The 19,622-nt window shown below is 51.6% G+C and overlaps 1 protein-coding gene across 2 annotated transcripts; it reads right to left on the bottom strand.

The window, feature by feature from the left end:
- Positions 1-7,639: 7,639 nt before the first annotated feature.
- Positions 7,640-16,818, bottom strand: SERPINA4 (serpin family A member 4). 2 transcript variants are annotated; one of them, XM_081144509.1, is made up of 5 exons: positions 16,744-16,818; positions 13,926-14,570; positions 9,793-10,066; positions 8,814-8,973; positions 7,640-8,096 (listed from the first exon to the last, which is right to left on the bottom strand). In XM_081144509.1, exons 2-5 carry the CDS (start codon positions 14,551-14,553, stop codon positions 7,896-7,898), a joined length of 1,263 nt encoding a protein of 420 aa, XP_081000635.1. In that variant the 5' UTR covers positions 14,554-14,570; positions 16,744-16,818; the 3' UTR covers positions 7,640-7,895. The 2 variants fall into 2 exon arrangements, with proteins under 2 accessions (XP_081000635.1, XP_081000636.1); XM_081144510.1 differs by having other exon boundaries at positions 13,926-15,085; positions 15,941-16,784.
- Between the last annotated feature and the right edge of the window lie 2,804 nt (positions 16,819-19,622).

Below are 19,622 nucleotides of genomic sequence, written 5' to 3'. Positions count from 1 at the left end.
CCTGAAGGGGGGCATGGTTTGCCATCCCAAAATATGCCTCTGTGGGGACATTGATTATTTTAGTCTGGTTGATCTCAAGAAACAGCCCACAGGAGAGAAGCTCCGAAGCCCAGGCTGTAAAAGGACATTTACGTCTGCGAGGGACACCCTCACTTGTCAGTGTACCCACCCGCCTTTGCCAGCAATGAAGAGCAGCCTCGCCCTTGTTTACTGTGCTGTTCCTGGGCCCCGCCCGCAACGGACCCCCCCCCCCACCAACATTTTATTTGTCTTTAGCTAAAGGTGGCATTTAAGGTGGTGGCTTCAGCCATTCTGGTGACACTCCCTCCACACCCACCACCTTTGGGGAGAAGAGGCTAGGCAGGCACCAGCTGCCAGCATTGCAGACACCGGGGAGGGGACACCCTCTGGCTGATTCCTTTGTTTCCTGCAGCCAGTTTGCTGTTGTGGGGGCTACAAACATATATTAATACTTTCCCCTCACCGTCTACCGTCTTCCAGCTGGACTAATAAATTAACAAAAAGAGACGAACAGGAGAAAATCTAGTTTTAATGTATGCGCATGGGGAATTTTTATGAACATGAACATTCCGAAAACAGTGAGGCAACATTGGATGCGTAAGACATTTTGGGCAAAGGAGAAAGAAGGGCGGGGGTATTATGTTTCGGAAGTGAGGATGGGCGACTTCCAGGCAGTTGAGAGAGGGGCACACACGTGGCAGGAAAATCCTTGCTAGGTGACTCGGAAACAACGGGACGCGGGGGGTATGTAGCTAACAGGCACCTTCCAGAAACCCTCTTGTTTTCCATACTTAATTCACATTAGGCTAAGGCAGTGTCCTAAGATCTCCTTCCTGAAGCAGATTTCTCTGTCTGAGTCTCTTGGGCAGGAAAGGGGGGTGGATCAAAAGTTCTTACTGAGTCTGGTTACCTTTTTAATTTTTCATTAAAAACTATATTTTGTATTAGCTTCAGGTGTACCGCATCGGGGTCAGACAATCGTACACTTCACAGTGTCCCCCCGATATTCCCAGTACCCACCTGGCACCGTACAGTCATCCCAGGGTTACTGACATGTTCCCTGCGCTGTGCGTCACATCCCTGTGACCGCTCTGTGGCTGCCAATCAGTTTCTCAGTCCCTCCCCCTCCCCCAGCCCCCAGCCCCTCCCCTCTGACAACATCAGCTTTTTTCTGTGTCTACGAGTCTGTTTCTGTTTTGTCTGTTTGTTTATATTGCTCTTTTGATTCCACATGTAAGTGAAATTCTACGGATTTCTCTTGCCCTGACTGACTGATTTCACCGAGCATAATACCGCCCAGGTCCGCCTATGCTGTCGCAAAGGGTAAGACCTCACCCCTTTTCCAGCAGAGTAATATTCCGTTGGTTTTTGTACCACAGCTTTTGTATCCCCTTGTCTTTCGATGGCACTTGGGCTGTTTCCATATCTTGGCTATTGTAAATAATGCTGCGATGAACAGAGGGGTGCACATATTCTTTCGAATTACTGTTTGGGCTTCTTTGGGTGTGTACCCAGAAGTGGGATCTCTGAGTCACACGGCAGCTCCACTTTTAATTTTTTGAGATAACTCCATACCGTTTTCTACAGTGGCTGCACAGTCCGCATTCCCACCACAGTGCACGAGGCTTCCCTTTTCTCCACGCCCTCCCCAGCATTTGTTATTTGTCGATTTATTGGTGATATATAATAAGCAGCTTAAAATCAATTTCCCAAAAGCAGCTTCAGGATGGCGAAACTTTGGTTCCCTTCGCTGCAGGTCTGGGCAAGTGGGGCTTGAGCCCAAGCTCCCCACAGGCCTGTGTGCTGACTGCAGTCATGGACCCGCCGGCCAGGTTCTCGTGGGAATTCGAGGGAGCCAGAGTCTCATGGTGACTGAGATGAAGGGACCCTTGTACCGACCCCTTTACTGCACCTGTAACTGAGCCGAGGCTCAGAAACATGAAGGGACTTTTCAGAGATGTGCATCAAAGTGGGAACAGAGCGGGGCCGAGTGTCCGAGTTGCTGGCTCTAAGGCCAGTGCCCCCTGCTTAGGAAAGGGCTGTCTCTCAGATTCTGTGGCCTCAGCTGACTGTCATTATCTACCCGACCCTGGAGCTCCTGAACTCGGCCCCACACTTTCAGGAGCATTTCCAAGATGCTGGTGCTAGCTCAGCCCTTGTTTTACTCCCAAGGTGCCCATACCTGGGGCTTCCTAATACTGGGGCACACTCTGTGTGGCCATGATCCAGAAGCCCTGTGGGTGCAGGCGGGGTGTGCAGTTGGCACAGGAGACAGAGGGCCTGGCATTACCCAGAGGGAGTGATCTTGGTGCTCAGCAGACAGGGTCCCTCTATGAGCTCTGAGACATTCTCTCTCCTTACCCATTTATGGCCCATTTTTCTCTTTTAATCTTATAACAGTCTTACAAAGTGGATTTTGAGCTGCCCCTCATTCTAGAGTCAAACACTGTCCCCACCAGGCCAAAAGTGCCTGCTTTGTGCTCACAGTAATCTGGAAGGTGGGGACCAGCATCCCCCGATACCCCAAACCTATGGATGCTAACCAATATGACAGAAGGGACTTTGCAGATGGAATTAAATTAAGGATCTTGAAATTGCAGGTTTATCATGAATTACCCAGGTGGTTCCTAAATGTAATGACAGGGGTCCATATAAGAGGGAGGGGGGAGATCAGAGCCAGGAGAAGGCCATGTGGTCATGCACACAGGAGAGGACATGGGATGTGGTGCCATGGGCCAAAGATCTCCAGAAGAAAGAGCTGCCAATTTCCTGATGGCCCAGTGGCACCTAGTTTGGACATCTGACCTCCAGAGCTGTAAGAGAATAAATTTGTGTCACTTGAAGCCACGTTGGCTAGAAATCATTTGTTACAGCAGTCACAGGAAACTAGTTCAATGCCCCAGAATGTGCTTTGGACAAAACTACTCAGGAAAACTGGGACTAACCAAGATGCCAAAGGACTTCTCCAGCCCATGCGTGTCGTGCATGGACACGTCCTGTGTCCTGTTTCCCAAGCTTGCATTTTAAGGAATATCCTGAGCATTTGAGGAAGGCCTGTGGCAATCCCTGACTCCCCACTGCTACTTAGAAAGGCTTCTGAAGGAATGGGGGCTGAGGCTGGGGAAGTTTGGAAGGGATGGGTTCGAGGGCTTCTCTGGGCACGGTGCCCTCTGTGGACTGGGTGGCAGTGGAAAAACTCCAAAAGAGTCTGGAGGCTTTGGCTAGAAATAAGTGAGGAAGATTTACTCAGGGCCTTAGGGCTTTCAGTCCCCAAACATGCCAGGTAACTCCCAGAGCATCCTGAAGAAGAGAAACTCTAAGTTTTTATAGTCAACAGTGTGTTCTCGAGAAGAATCGGCCCTGCATGCCTAGCCTCTGGATTGCTCTGCGGTGGTCATCCGAGGTCGCCGGTGGCCTGGGCCTGGGTGTCGGGTGGTCTGGATGGTGAACACCCTCTCCTCAGCCCGTCAGGGGTAACAGAGGGCTGCGTGGGCGCTTAGGTGTGTCCAGGCACCAGGGCAGCGCTGGGAAGTGCAGACGCTTGTTCCCAGGCTCGTCAGAGCAACGACACAATCGCCCCCTAGAGCCACAACTGGCCCAGCTTTAGTAATTTAGCAGCTTCTCTGTAGCGACTGCATTTCGTTTCTTCATGCTATTCCTCGGGCTTAACCAGAGGACTATTTCTTGTGGTTCTGGAGGCTGGAAGTCCAAGATCAGGGTAATGCCAGGGTTGATTTCTGGTGAGATCTGTCTTTCTGGGAACTAGATGGGCCCTTCTCACTGTGTTCTCACATGGCCTCTTCGTGCACACGGGGGGGGGGGGACAAGCTCTGGTGTCTCTTCTTATAAGAACACTAGTCCTGTAGGGTTAGGGCCCCACACTTATAACCTCATTTAACTTTAATTACTTCCCCTAAAGTTCCTGTCACCAAACAGTCACATTGTGGGGTTCAGGCTTCAAGATATAAATCTGGGGGGACACAATTCAGTCCATAACACCCAGGGTGAGAGGGTACTTTGGGCCATGGGTCAGAATATGGGAATGAAAAACAGGAATGAAATGGACCAGATAGGTTATGATAGATTTATTTTTCCTTTGACATCAAGAACAGCAAAGAGCACTATCCCCAGTGGGTTATGTGTTAGGTCCCACTATCTCCATTTTACAGGTGAGGGAACTGAGGCACAGGGAGGTGGCCCAAGTCCCACACTGTGTTATGGGTTAAGCTGTGCTTAACCCCAGCCCCCAAATTGAAGCCTTAACCCCAGGACCTCAGAAAGTGACTTTATTTGGAAATGGGGTCACTGCAGATGCAATTAGCTAAGATGAGGTCATTCTAGAGTAGGGTGGGCCCTAATCCAATAAGACTGGTGTCCTTGTGAAAAGGAGGAATTTGGACAGACACACCCTTGGGAGAACACCGTGAGAGATGAAGGCGGAGATCAATAGCCACGGAAGGCGAAGATCCCAGCAACCCGCCAGGAGCTCCGGTTCGGCCTGGAGCAGACCCTCCCTCAGTCTCAGAAGGAACCACCCCGCTGACTGATGCCTTGATCTCCTATTTCTGAACTCCAGAGCTGTGAGACGTACGTTTCTGTTTGTTAAACCACTCCGTTTGTGGCACTCTGTTACCACAGCCCTCACAAACTAACATACTCAGTAATTCGAGGGGGCCAGGTTCTAACTTGGGCATTCTGGCTCCAAACCCAGGTTCTCTGTGTTCCCTCGATGACTCTGGAAACACTTGTCACCGTGCCGTGCCCATCGCAGGAGCTCAGAGCATGGGAGCTGTTTGTCTCAGATCTGCCCCTTCTGGGAGAAGGCTGCCTCGCCTTCCCGAGCAGCCAGGGGCGACCAGACTGCTCCGGACCTTCTCTGCCACATGTAGCCAGAGCCAGGGGCTCCCAGGCCTGTACCTCCAGGGGACCCACACCCAGTCTCCTCCCCTCTCCGCTGCTACAGCAGCTGCGGGGCTCTGCGCCCACCTCCAGGTGAGGAACCTGAGGTCCAGTGACATGAAGTGCTAGCCCCATAGCACGGGGTCAGTGGAGAAGCTGGGACCGAGCCCTCCTTGTCTCACTCCAAATTTCAAGTGGTTCCCCTCCCCTGGGGAGGCCCCTCTAGCTTCCTGACTAGTGGCCAATCCCACTAGTAACCATTTGTTGAACCAAGTGAACCCAGGATGCCTCCCCACGCACCCCCTGATGAGGGCCACGCAGTCTCCCCAGCTCCGCTGGCACCTGGGGTCCCCAGGCCACACCTCGGACTCTCATGGCGCTTGCACTGCCTCCCTCCGGGACCAGGCACAGAAAGACTGGGTTTTCCCACTGGAGGGAAACACATGGCCCCTCAAACACCGAACACCAGGCCCAAAGAAGTGGGCCCCCCGAGTGGCATCACAGGGCCCCACAAAGAAGAGACCCTGTGGGGGACCAGCAAGCAGAAACAAGGAGGCCCAGACCCCGCTCTCAGGGCACAAGGTGTCCCACATAAAGTCTTTTCATTTATTTATTTGTCTAATGTTCCAAAAGGGCATTTTGAAATCTGAAGAGCGGAACTAAATATTTACCCAGTCAATTCCAGGGACCTGCCAGGGGTGATGCAGAGCAAACAGCTCAGGGACCTTGGTCGGGACACAGCCTTTTCCACTCACTCATTCACCGATTCAGCCACCAAACATTCACTGGGCCTCAGCCCCACGTCAGACCGACCGCGAGCACTGGGGCCAGGTTCTGGGGCGCACAGGGCCCTGTCTTTGAGATGCTCCGTCTGATCGGGCCAGAGGAGTGTTTGATGGCAGGATGACAGTTTGCCTTTGGAAGAGATGAGGCGTCAGTGGGCAATCCTGGCAGAAGGCAGATTCTCAGAGGCGGGGAAGGGAGCATTCTGGGTGATAGGGACCCACAGGAGCAAAGGCCCAGAGGTGGAAGCTAAGGGCATCCTGGGAGAACAGCAGGACTTCCCGTGTCTGAAGTCACTGGATACGTGAGGCAGGAGAGACAGGCCGGGACCAGATCAGGGAGGCCCTGACTGCAGGTAAAGGAGTTTGAGCTGTAGGGAGCCACTGAGTGCTCTGAACAGGGGACAGATAAGCCAAATCACAATAAGGAGGCAGCGCTCTTGAGGCTGAACTGAAGGTGACTGTCCCCCCTTTTTCTCTCCTTCATCACACTAGGGCTTCACCTCCACACATCACCCCAGCCACAACGTTGCCATGGTAATCCTAGGCCTGTGTCACCTTTCTGGCTCATCTGAGACTCTTGAATCCACCCGCTCACCAGCCTCTGTTGGACAAAGTTGGGAGCCAGTCGTTCTGATTTTATTTCTTGCCCGGCTGTTAAAATGCACAACCCAACTTCTCAGCAGGTGCAGGAGGAAATGCACCAATATTTTCAGTAACACTCTTGCTTTTCAGCCAATAAACCCAGGGCGCAGAAAGGAGGGTGTGCATTTCTTTGAGCCTTGGAGGGGTCCAGGGTCTTGAGGCATTTCCTGGTCTTTGTCCATGCAGCCGGGGGCTGGTGTGGTTAGCACAGAATGTCCCTGATCAGCAGTGTCCTCACTGGGGAACTCTCCTCTGTCGACATCTCCAGGGGGTGTCCTGTCCAGCTCAGGGCTTGGTTTTAGAGGCAGGCAGGGAGAGAACCCGAATCTTCCCCTCCTCTCTCCTCTTCACACCATAAAGAAGTGGTCTGTCTCTTGCTGTAGATATCGGTTTCCCACAACAAGCCTATTCTGAAAGCTGGGACAGTATTTGGTCCAGAGACCATGTCATGCAATCCCTGGAATATTGGGCCTTAAACAGTCGTCGGTGCTGGATGTAGCTCTCAGCGTGCTCTCCTTAGTCACCAGTGAAAACTCTGGGTTTGTGGCATTGAGCCCTCCTGTCTTTGATGCACTTATCACCAAGAAAACCCACAGAGCCCTGCCCAGAAGAATTGATTTGCCAGGAATTACTGAGGTTTAGGACAAACGCAGCCAGGTGCTGTCAGCCTGCTGCCTCCTACGGGAGGGGTCCAGGTTTAGCCTTGTAGATTCAGAGTGGAACCTCCCTAGAGAGTTTGCCCCACATACTCAAAGACAGTCTGAGCTGGACCACCTGGGCCTGCCTAGATTATCCAGGCAGAGAAACTGAGGCCCAACGGGGAAGGGATTTGCCCGAGACCCCAGAGCACATCGGTGGCAGAGTAGGGATGTGAGAAGAGGCCTCCGGACTCCAATCCCATGCTCTTCCTTCTCTGGGGAGCATCCCATGGCCACGGTCATCTACTCGGGGAGAAAGACTGGCCCATCTCCATGGCCACGGGGGGGCGGAGGCTGAGCCTCCCACGAGGCCTCTGCGCTGAGCCCTCCTAACCAGGTCTCTGGGGCGGCTCCTTGGTTGGTGTCCTCCCTGCCAAGGCCTCGGAGCCCCCGCTCTGGGACAGGGCACCCGCCCTGCCGGGGGTGGCTGGCTGTCCATGCTGCCTCCTTCTTCCACAGACACCTGTGTTGTGGAGCACCTCGGGCCTGCCTGGGACCAGGTATGCCAGGGGAGGGCGGGGCCAACCCCAGAGGGATGGGAAAGGCATGCATTTATTAAGCATTTGCTGTATACAAGGTGCTGAACCAGGCTCCTTATAGCCATCAGTCTGTTTAGTTCACACAGGGTGTCTCCCACTTTCCAGGGCAGAAACTTACTCAGAGAGATTACATGATGCATAGCCCTGGGGAGTGTCCAGTCCACAGCCACCTGGCGCCACCCACACTCCTCCCGTCACCAACAGCTTCTGCCTGGACTCCTGGCATCTTCTGCATCCCTGACTCCAAGGCCGAGCTGCGCACAGCCGGCCCCCTCCAGGCCACGTCCTGCTGCGACGAGCCCCCCTGCGGGCTATGGTTTCGTGGGGTTGACCACCTTGCCCAGAAAGAGGATGCTCTGGGTGTCCGTAGAGGAGATCACCATGAGGAAGGGCCGGTTGAACTTCAGGACTTTGTCGTTGTGCTTGGAGGAGAGGAAGATGGTAGAGATGCTGGTGGCCGCCGCGGCCTCGGTCCCGGCCTCGTCAACGTCCAGGACGGCCTTGTGGAAACTCTGCGAAGGGGATCGCAAGCGTTACTTCTGAGAACGTGCGTGAGAGCTGAAGGGAGACTAGGGACAGGAGGGTCCCGGAGATCAAGACTGAGGTTCTCCGCATGCAAAGCCCCTTGTTGGGGACCTCACAGCGGGAATTTCTGCACCGGGAGGGCTGTTGAGTGAATGGCCTCTTGGAAATACAATAATGATAGCTGTCATGAACTGAGCGCTTACTGTGTCCCCAGCGCTCTTTCTGATCTTCAACACCACCCCTGAGGAAAGCACATTCAGAGACCAGGTAGCGCTGCCGAGTCATAAGAGGCGTAGCTGGAGGCAGGCTCTCAAACCCAAGGCTCTGCTCTGCCCTCTAGTGCACCGTAGCCTGACTTAGCTCACGTCACAGGTGCCCTCCACTCGCCTAAGAAATCTCTCCGATGCAGACGCACCCAGTCCAGCCTCATCTGTACCCTTCCTGTCTCTGGCATTGAACCTGTCACTGCTGCCATCTACGGAGGCAAGGCTGGAGTGCTCTCTGAGGACAGCGGCTGGGCGGGCACCGTATCCCCAGCACCAAGCACCACCCTTAGTGCGTGGTGGGTGGGTTCGTGGACGTCCATGCCTGTGGATGGTTGGACAGACTCAGCTCTGAGATCACCTGGTGGCAAGGAGAGCACCCCCCGAGGGGCAGAAGTTCCCGCGGAGGTCTCTAGGTGCTGAGGGCCACAGGCGACTTACCTTGGACACCAGCAGATTTTCCTGTGTGGTGATGCCGGACAGGTTGGCCTGCTGTGAAAACAAGTCCCGGATGCCCAGCTGGGGCAGAACCTCATCTAAGTTATAGGAGTCAGAAATGGAGAACTTGGGGATATACAGCTCGAGCTCCCTGTAATAAGAACTGAAAGAGGCATTGGGTTAAAACATTGGACTTACACACAAGCCAGGGACCACAGCAGGGCTGAGCTTTCCTTGACTGCACTTAGCTGGATCCACTCCACCCAAACACCCATTTGCTCACCCATCCTTCACGCCAGCGCTCCCAGGGGCCTAAGGCCAGGCTGCTTTGCCCTGGGGACTGCTGTCTGTGGGACCTTCCTCCCTCATGGGCTCATCTTCAGCTGGGTTTCTTTCTGTGGGCGCACCAAGTGCCCAGAGAGATGCGAACCTCCCCCTGTTGGGATCCTGTGGTTTTCACTTCTTTGGGACCAGCTGATTTCATTGGATCCAATTCCTGCGCCGCATGAATTGTGAGAAGTTTCCGTCCACATAAGGCCTCAGGTGGAGGCCCTTTTCTTAACTGTGGTTGGAGACTCACCCACTCGTAGTCCCGGGGGATGTGAAGCTTCTTGGCTACTTGCTGGGGTGGGAGGTTGGAGCTTTCTTACGCCCTGGACACCCCGGTCAGTCATCTTGACTAGAGGTGTCCCCCACCCCTCCAAGGGCTGGCGCCACTTCACCCAAGGCCGGTGTACTCAAGGGCTACAGCTAGAACTAGGATCCAACTCCTAGCTGACTCTCCCTTTCACTGATGAGGGAAATGTCCTATTTTGGATGCAATAGGAGAGCTCACTATTTAAGGAAGCCCATGGGAAGTCTTAGAGCAAATTAAGAGCTCTTTCATGACCTGGCATTACCCCATTTTGGACACTGGTTTTTACTAGAGGGTCCATTTGAAGGGCAGCACTGCCCACTCAGCACCACGTGGCACCCCGCTTACCTCTTCTGGAGCAAGTTGTTCCACCTGGCTAGCATCTCTGGCATCAAGACCTCTTCCACCTGCCCCATTTTCCCTTTGTTAGGAAGGATGAAGAGGGCCCTGGCGTTCCCTTTGTAATCCATCCTGAGCACCGAGCAGGGCAGGTGTCTGTCGTGAAGGTACCAGTGGTGTTTCTTGTCTTGAAACATCATAGGCACCTTGACTACCGTATTGTCATCAACAAAGAAGTCTTGGGGAGTGGTCTCCAAGTGGTTAAATGGTTGCTCCCACTGACCTGAGGGGAAGGAGGAAAGAAGGGGCAGGAGGTCCATGACCAACAAGCCAATCCGCCAGCCAGGGAGCGGCTCCCCCTGTCGCTCCAGACCCCCACCTTCCTCACTTATCAGCGGGCAGGATTCAGGGGTGGGGAATGGCTGGCTTCCGGGCCATATATGGCCCAAGAAATCATTTGGTCTGGCCCTGCCAAGGCCTCGCTAAAGAGAAGCCGTTCCAGCCGTTACATTAGGGGTAAGTTCATTAAATGTTTGACCAAATACAGCAGGCTAATTTTTAAGCTGATAATTTTGTACGGCCCTCGAATGATGTTATAAATATCCAAAAGGCCCTTGACAGAAAAAAGGTTCCCCACCCCTGGTAGATGGTTCACGGCCTGCTATGTCAGGGAAATGGACCTCCCAGGGCTCATTTAGAATCAAAATTGGGAGATACCAAGGATATCAGCAAAGCTGTTTCATGTCTCACCAATTCCTTAAATTTGTTGCACTTGTATTTTTTGCCAACCTGATGCTTGCATAGTGCAGGCCCGCTGTGGTTCTGGCATGCACTTTCTTGGTTGAAATTGGGGCTGGATAACCTTTCACATGACCAACTAGATGTCCTTTGTTTTAGTTCGGTGCCAGTTCATTTTTTTTTAGCCTGTATTTCAATAGGGGTGTTTCTTAGTGACTTGAGGGGTTCTTTCTGACACTACTTGTACATCAGTTACGTGTGTTGCCAATACTTTCCCTCCCTTGCTGACTGCTCTTTTCACTCTCGCTTTCTGGAGATTGAAATCCTTGAATGCAGTGAGCGTTTCAGTCTTTTCCTTGAGGGTTAGGGCTTCTGTATCTTGGTTGAGAAATTTTCCTACCCAAGTTCATGAAGATACTCTCCTGCAGGATCTTTTAGAAGATTTAGTCTTACCTTTTGCATTTAGGACTTTATCCAACCTGGAGTAAATACTTATGATTGCCAAGAAGGAGGGGCCCCAAGCCATTTTTCCCCCTTATGTACCATTTTTTTGTTTTTAAATTCATTTTTCCCCCAGTTCTTCATGGCAGCTTTGACAAATGTCAAATGTCTATATATTCATGGGGCCATTTCTGGCCTCCCTCTACTCTGTTCCATTGGCCTATTTGTACTACATGGTCTAAATTAATACAGAGCAATAATAAGCCTCACTCTCGGGCAGGCACGTTTTCTCATCTTAGCTATTCTTGGCCCTTTGTATTCTCATATACATTTTAAGATCAGCTCATTAACTGCCACCTAAAAGGAAAAAAAAATTAGGATTTTTATTAGGATTAGATTAAATATTCAGATTAATTGGAAGAGGGAGAATGGATGTCTTTACCATCCTCCTCATGAATGCAGTTTATCTGGTTTTTATTTAAGTCTACTTTCATATCTATCAATATCATCTTTCCGACAGAGATACTGCACAGCTATGGTTTGGATTCTTCCAGGTACTTTGCATTTTTGAAGATGAGCCACAATGTCCCACTGTCCTCACAGAGCGACCTATGTTAAGGTCTTGGGGCTGCATTTACATCCCCAGAGTGCTGGGAACACGGCAGAGGGCAGGGTGGGTCCTCTCTTCCATATCCGGACAACCTCTCTTTCTTATGCCCAGGACACTAACCCAGTTGGAACTAGGTCTCTTTCAGGAAGAGAGCACCCAAAATCTTCATTATTTCTGGCCAGAGCTTTGGGTGGGTGATGGTATATACTATACATTTAGATTTAGATTATGTTTAAAAAGGAATAGAGTCAGTAGAATATTGTGCAGCCCCTAAAATGAGATCTAAATAAAGTTTTCCATAGCATAAAACTGCATGCATGCTCGTGTGGGCACGCACACACGCATACACACACACACACACACACACACACACACACACACACACAGAGTCCAGTACATGCAAAAACCAGCAATACCCTGGCCGATTTGGCTCAGTGGTTAGAGTGTCAGCCCGTGGACCAAAGGGTCTCAGGTTCAATTCCAGGTCAAGGGCATGTACCTTGGTTGCAGATTCAATCCTTGGCCCCGGCTGGGGCACGAGCGGGAGGCAACCAATCAATGTGTCTCTCACATCGATGTTTCTCTCTCTCTCTCTTCCCGCTCCTCTTACCTCCCTTCCACTCTCTCTAAAACATCAATGGAAAAAAATATCCTCGGCTGAGAATTTAAAAAGCAACCACCAGTAAAAGCTGAATAACGCCTGCGATTGCACCCATGTCCATCTCCTGGTCTTACTCTTGCACTACAGCAAGTAATGTGTTACGGAGGGGAATCTGGTGAAAGGTACACGGGGCATTCCGTGCTGCTTTTACAACTTCCTACGAATTTACAGCTAGTGCAGAATTTTAAAGATTTTTTTAAAAAATGTTTTCACCAGTGCATGAAAATTCCTCATGGAAAACGCCAGTGATGACCAATTTGGCTGGATCGTTAGTCTGGGACTGTGTCCCAGAATCTGTTCTCTGTAGATTCTGGTTCAAGCTGGTTATAAGTGTGAGACTGGGAGGTGGACGTGAAGCGGCCTCTGCTCGCTGAAGGTCTTCGTGGGCAGATTGGGTAACGATCAGACCCAGAGAAGCCCTGGGAGCTCCAGCTCATCCATGCCGCCCCCAAGTGTGTTGTCCCAGCTCCAGCCTGCTAACCAACAGTGTCCCTAAGCCACCACCAGGTGCCCAGCATGAGTCTCTCCACAAGCTCCCTCAAAATGGGACCCATCTGGTGGCTTATGTGCCTGGTCTACAGGTTCCTGATAACCTCTAACTTGTGACCTGCACCAGTGACTTCTTCTCTGTCCCTCTACCTCCCTCTTCCTCCAGATCTGCACTTCTCTAGCCCCTCCCATGATCATGCGAAGACTAATTCCTGTAACAGCCCCCTTTCCTTTAGCACTCCTGGTGGCTTTGCTCCACGGATGGGACCCTGATGTAGACACACTGTACAAAAGTCTCCCCACACTGTGATTTCAACTGTGTTAACATATGTGTGTGAACCAAAGACTGGAAAGAATTACGCTGTAATGTTAACATTGGTCGCCTTAGGGTGGTAGAGCTATAGACAATTTCTATTTTCCCTTTTATGTATTTTTAAGATTTTCAAAATAAGCATCGTTATCATTAGAGTAATTACAATTACTGTAATTATTTTTTGAGTATATATAATAGTCAGGCATCAGGCAAACTTCCTTTGCAAAGGGCCAGAAAGTAAATATTTTAGGCTTTGCAGGCAGGTCATTCTATCTCTATAACAATTGCTTATCTGTGTGTGTGTGTGTGTGTGTGTGTGTGTGTGTGTGTGTGTATGAGAGAGAGACAGACAGACAGACAGACAGACAGAAAGCAGCTAGGGACAATATGTAAATGAGTGGATGTGGCCACATGCCAATAAAATTTTATTGGCCCATCAGATGACCCATCAGATTTGGTTGGGGGCAGTAGTTTGCCTGATCCCTGTAGGCCCTCTTCTAAGATGTATACAAACATGGAACATCATTTGATCCTCAAAATAAAACTCTGAAGCAGGGACTCATTATCCTTACAACCTGCCCTGTTTACACTGCTGGAAGTGGCGGAGCTTCAATACAAATTTAGCGGTTCAACTCATGATCACTTTATATGATGTATTTCATAAATTACTGTTATTAAAAGAATAAATAAAATATGTTTAAAGCTATGAAGAGATGAAAATCTCAGTATTACACAATCTTAAATATCTGACACTAACATTAAATCTTCTAAGAGGTGCTTGATCCTATCATACCCAATCCATCCACTTCCTTTTCTCAAAAATATTTAATTTGTCGATAAATTAGTGGGGGGAGGGGAGATAAAGGATCTACCAATGAACTGACTCTTACCTTTGAAGTAAATGTAATTCACCAGCACCATCACCGTATCTGGGCTGAGCCCACTGACCAAGTTTTCAATCTTCCCTTGAGTCTCCTCCTTGACATGGTTGTTGATAAGCTGCGTTGTGCCCTCAGAGTCGAGGAAGTTGGTGCGAAAAAGTTTGGACTTATAGAAGGCCACAGTGTCATTAAGGAATCTCGGAAGGAGCTGTAGGTTCTGGCTCAGGAAAAGGGCACAGCCTACACGTGTCTCCAGGTTGTCATTGGGGAGGTTGAGTGTGTGCAGCAGGTGCTGAAAACCCCGGTGGATGTCAGGCTCCTGCACCTCGGTGAGGTTGAAGCCCAGACCCTGGAGGATCTGGGTCCAGGTGTCTGAGGAGGCCCCCAGGGACAGCATGGCATAGGCGGCAGAGATGCTCAGCGGGGAAAAGAAGATGTTCCTTCTAGGGTTTTGGGAAGCTATCAGGTGGTAGAAGTTGAAGGCAAAAGCTGTGTTGCTCGGGGTGATCTTGAGGCTGGGGGACCCCTCCTCTGTGCCTGGATCCTCCTGTTGGTGGTCTTTGGTTTGACCGTGGCCATCTTGAGCAAAGGCCAGTAGTCCAACCAGGAGGAGGAGCCAGTGGCCTGCAAGCTGCATCTTCTGCGATTTCAGGTCTGTTGGAGGAAAGACAGCATCCAGCAAATTCCTTCCGCACAACACCCAACCCTACTGAGAAGTCAGGCCGGGGGCAGGGCCCCATCAACTCCTGCGGGGGGACTTAAGACAGGCTGCAGACACCTAGCACCCTCCACGTGTGTGGTGAAATGTTATCCTGGCACACTCCTGTGTCCACCATCTCATTTCCCATCTTTGTGAACTCGGCATGGCATTGATTACAGAGATGGAGAAACAGAGGCTCCCAGAGTGACTTAGCCAAGTCACCCCACTGGTAAATATCCGAGCTGGAACACGAGTCTCTGGGCTCTCGGCCTGCGGCGCCTTCCACTATGTGAGTGTCTTTCCTTAGCCCAGCCACTCATTGTGCCAAGAGTGCTAATCACCAAAGGTTATTAGTGTCTACTCCACATACCTCCACGGTGTGCTTTACAGTTTACAAAGTCACTTCTATGCGATGTTGTTTGACCCTCTTACCCAAGTAGAAGTCAGTGGAACTGGTATTCTTACCTCCCTGTAGAGATGAGACCACAGATATTGAATAAATGATTTGCTCAAAGTCACAGGGACAGGATTGATTCATTCTCCTAAAGAGCTCGATTGTCCAAAACAGGATGCTTGATTTTTGCCACCAAATCCACTCTGCCCCATCTGGTGGCCCTACCATTACCTGGTTCTCAGCCCCCCAAACTCAGTTGTCATCTCTAACATCTGCCTGGCCTCCCATCCACCCCACCTCAGTCCATCAGCACGTCCCATGGCCTCTTCCTTCAGCCTCTCAGCCCCTCCACTGCCATGACCCTTATTCAAGTCCCCAGCTTCTTTCACCGAGAGCAAGGGTCAGAAAACTCCTGTAAAGTGCCAGACGGTCAATACTTTGGGCTTTGTGGGCCATATAGTCACTGTGGCATTTACACAACCACACAGTGCCAGCTGGAAACTGGCCACAGGCAAGACACACACAATGGCCATGACTGCGCTCCAGTGAAATTGGTTTATGGGCACTGAGATCCGAACTGCATATAACTTTGACATGTCACAGAATAATGTCCTTCTTCTGATTTTTTTCAACCATTTACAGCTTTTATATTTACATTGTATATCTTTTGTTCTTAGCTCACGGGCCAGATTTGACCCTGACCTAGACCCCTGCAGTAGCCCCCTAACTCTCTACTCTCCGCTTTCCATACAGCTGTTGGAGTTTTATTTCAAAACATGCATTGAACCACTTGGTTTACCCACTCAGCACCCCTCCACCCAGCATCACATCCTAGCAACCCATCCCAACTCCTCCTGGCCCCCAACTCTCAAACGCTTCCCAGCGGCTTCCCGGCGAGATCACCCAGAATTTCCCTCTGCAGGAGCTCACCCAAAACATCTGGATCAGGAGCCAGAAGGCCTGGCCCGGCTGCGTGCAGCCTCGGAGGGCGCTGTTGCAGGGCCTGGGCACTAGTCCCCACTGGTGCAGGGAGGAGGTTGGTGCACAGGTATAGGGGTCTTTTCAGCCTTAGGATTTGTCACCTCTGGGGAGGGTGACCGGTGGTCCCAGTTTTTCCAGAACTTTGTTAGTTTTAGCTGTGGACAAAGAAGGGGTCCTCTAATAAAACTGACAAGTCCAGTGACAGAAAGTAACCTCACAGGGTGGTCTGACCATGAATTCCTAACTGGGCAGCTCATGGTGGGCAGTCAGTCCCAGGAATGCAACGTCTTAAGTAAAAGGTTCATCTTTGCCTTAAGCAAGCCCAGTCCACTGTTTCTGGGCATCTAGGTGAAGGCGCCTTTGAAACGCCTTTTCAGACCCTCTTTCTAAAGCGAGAGCCCGTCCAGGGCGCACGCAATCTCATTAACCGCCTTTTCAGACCCTCCAGGGCGCACGCAATCTCATTAACCGCGCTGCCATCCAGCCCCGCCTTGCTTCCCCCACCTCCGGGCCACCCTCACGTTCCCGCCTCAATTCCCAGTGCACACGAGGAGCTGCGAACTGCCCTGTCGCCAGCATTTTCCTCCGGCTGTCGAGATCTCGCTTCCAGACGTCTGCTTGGCGCATATCAATTCTAAAAACTCTTACAAGATATTTCTGCAGGTTGGATGTTTACGTGGACCTGGCACCGAAAGTCTGTCCCCCAGCCCTCCCCTTAGAGCCTCCACTGTGGCCCTCAGGGGGTTACTCACGGCACAGCGGAGTCCAGAGTAGTCTCCGTGTGGCTGTCCCAGCTCTAGAGGTGGCCCAGGAATGTGACGGGTTTATCAAGCCCAGGGAGATTGAAGAAACTTTTATCAGCACCGCCTACCACCTCTCCAATTAGGTAATTATTAATAAGCAGACCAGTGAGCACGGCGTGGAGTCCTGACAGAGAGAAGCCTCACTGGACGTTGGCTGCCCTCCTCCCAAGGGAACCCCTTCTTCCCTCCCGGAGACGCCAGAGGGTCCCCCCTTCCTGACTCTGTTGTACATTGAGGTTCGCCTGGTACTTGCTCCTCCCTGAGCTCAGGGGAACCCCTAGTGGGTGGCCTCTCTCAGTTTTTATCTCCCCTTCCCCCCAATTTCTCCTTTCCCTGCAAAATGAAGAATTGGACCAGACCGGGAACAGCAAACTCCAGTATCTTTGTTAGTTTTAGCTGTGGACAAAGAAGGGGTCCTCAGCTCTCTGCAGCCAGTCAGGACCCATTCGGGGCCTGGATCCTGCCCCGCGCCCCCAGCTTGCCGTTGTGGATGCTGTGGCCTTCAAGAGCCTTCCAGCTTTAAGTTGCATGGTTCTGAGATGGAACCCACCGAGGTGTCACATGTTGGCCTTCAAGGACAGTGCATCCCAGGGGCAAGGGTGACATGGGCTGGGACCAGACCCCTCCTTGGGCCATGGATCCAATTCCACATTTTCTCTTTATGGAGCTTGAAGCTGTTCTCTCTCCAATCATCAGTGAGCTTCAGCTTCCTTGGTCGGTTCTGGGACAGCTGGGTGCTTCTCAAGCCATTTGGGAAAGGACCACAGGGAAAAGACCACAGGGAGTGACTAGCCCTCAGTGTCACATGGAGGGTGAATGAGATGCCCTTGGCATTCAAGCTTCCTTCTATAGACTTTTCTGAATGTGTCTCTAGGTACTTGGGGCCTTAACTTGAGTGAAATATGCACCATTGAGCAGCACGATCGGGCTGGGAGCCCTGAACGGGGCAGAGCACAGAGCAGTAGAGGAAGAAGGCCCAAGACAGGCCTGGACCCAGCTGGCCCAGGGTCCAAATCCCAGACCTGCTGCCGGGCTCACAGAAGTTTAAGATGCGGACGAAAGCTGGTTTCTAGGGAAAGTAACCTCCCAGGGCAACCTGACCTTAAATTCCTAACGGGGCAGGTGTTGGTGGGTAGTCACAGCCCAGATAAGTAACTTCTTTGGAAAAAGGGTGATCTTTGCCTTGAGTAAGGCCTGTCAGTTTTCTGTGTATCTAGGTTAACAGGCCTTTGAAATGACTTTTCAGCGCCCTCCTTTGACCCCCGTGCCCCCTCCCACCAGCTCAAAGGAGCACATAATCCTGTTAACTACCCTGTAGCCCAAACCCTGTCTTCCTTCCCCCCATTTATCTCAGTCTGCTGAGGCCTTGCTTCCAGTCGTATCCTCTCTACAGGTTTGGATATTCCTACGTCGACAAAGAGCATGTCCAAGTTCACAGGACAAAAATGCATCAACACCAGGGCAAGACTGGAACTTGATGTGCCAGATAAGAGCCTCCCCCCCCCCCCCCCCCCCCCCCCCCCCCCCCCGTCCCACACGCACGTGCGCATACAGACACACTAGGGGTGCTATCCTTAACCCATTTACAGATGAAAAAACTAAACCCCAAAATAGTTGTTAGCTCAGATTCCAAGTCAGGACTTGCACCCTGGACCATTCTTTTTCTGCATGGACAAGCCCATCCCCCCACTAGAATGTCCTCTCCAGTTCTGTCCGCTGCTGTGACCGAAGCACTAGAACAGGGTAAGACAGGCAGCAGGTGCCCAGCAGTGTTCCCTGAGTGAAGGAACGAAGGAAAGATGGCTGTTGACTTTTGGCCTCATGAGTGCAAAACCATTCCCTTCACGATAGTCTACAGTTTGGGGTTCTGCCTCCCTAGCCTGGCTGCTGCGGTGACTCAGAGGCTGATCAGCAGAGTGTCTGAGCTGCAGCTGCCCTTTGGGTCCTAGCACCCGCCCCTGCGGCACTCTGGGCAGAGGTTAAGCTTTGGAAGCAGATAGGATCTGCCACCGCTGAGCTGTGTGACTCTGGGCAAGTCACTCCACCTCTCTGAACCTCACTTTCCTCATTTGTCAAATTAGGAGCAATTACTAATTGGAAGGGCTGATATGAAGGGCGTGGGGGAGCGGGGCATCCTCAATGTGTCCAGTTGTACGTCTGTCAGGCTCCAAGGGTGTTTCCTTCTTTCCTCCCACTCGCCACTGCGCTGGAGGGCAAGGACTCTGGGCCATTTAACCTCAGCGTGTTGGCCAACCAGCCAGAGGCCGCAACAACCCACATTTTCCCCCTCAGAGGCGACTGAGCTTTTGTAAAAAAAAACCACTGGTTTATGCTGGTAGCCTGAGAGCACCCGAGGGAGGGACTGTGTGTGACTCTGGCCCTGCGATTCCCAAGGCCACACTCATGGTCACAGGACTGAGACGACTGGCCCCTAAGACCACAGAGGCAGCTGGGAAACTCAAGATTCGGCCACTCTTTGGCCCAAGACCAACATTCCTCAAAACGTGGTCCTGGGGTCCTTCAGAAGCAGGTACTTACTAAAAGCAAAGAATCACAGACCTTCCCCCAAGCTTCTTGGGTCATAATCATGGAGGTGGCGTAGGGTGGGTCGGAGTATCTGCGCTTTAGGGAGCTCCCCAAATGAGCCTTGGAAGTCACCCGTCTTCTCAGAGCCAGCGCTTAGCTGGGCTTGGTCCCTGCAGTTTCCCATTTCACCAGCAGAGGGCGCGCCACCACTTCTATTGGCACAGGCGTCGAAGCCGACAGGTGTCCCAAAACCTTTGCCCTGCGACTTGGGGTGAAAAACGGCAGTTTTGTGTTTAAGAAAG

The sequence above is a fragment of the Miniopterus schreibersii genome, assembly GCF_964146895.1.
Source record: "Miniopterus schreibersii genome assembly, chromosome: 1".
Taxonomy (NCBI): Eukaryota; Metazoa; Chordata; class Mammalia; order Chiroptera; family Miniopteridae; genus Miniopterus; species Miniopterus schreibersii.
The sequence above is the reverse complement of the archived record's forward strand: the minus strand, read 5'-3'. Positions and strand labels throughout refer to the sequence as shown.

Bases quoted from the DNA above. Each gene is read 5' to 3' on its own strand.
- SERPINA4 (XM_081144509.1), bottom strand. From the start codon at position 14,553: ATGCAGCTTGCAGGCCACTGGCTCCTCCTCCTGGTTGGACTACTGGCC. The intron at 10,067-13,925 runs GTAAGAGTCAGT...CCTTCCCCTCAG, and splicing joins GAATTACATTTACTTCAAAG to GTCAGTGGGAGCAACCATTT. The intron at 8,097-8,813 runs GTAAGTCGCCTG...TCCCCTTCGCAG, and splicing joins AAAATCTGCTGGTGTCCAAG to AGTTTCCACAAGGCCGTCCT.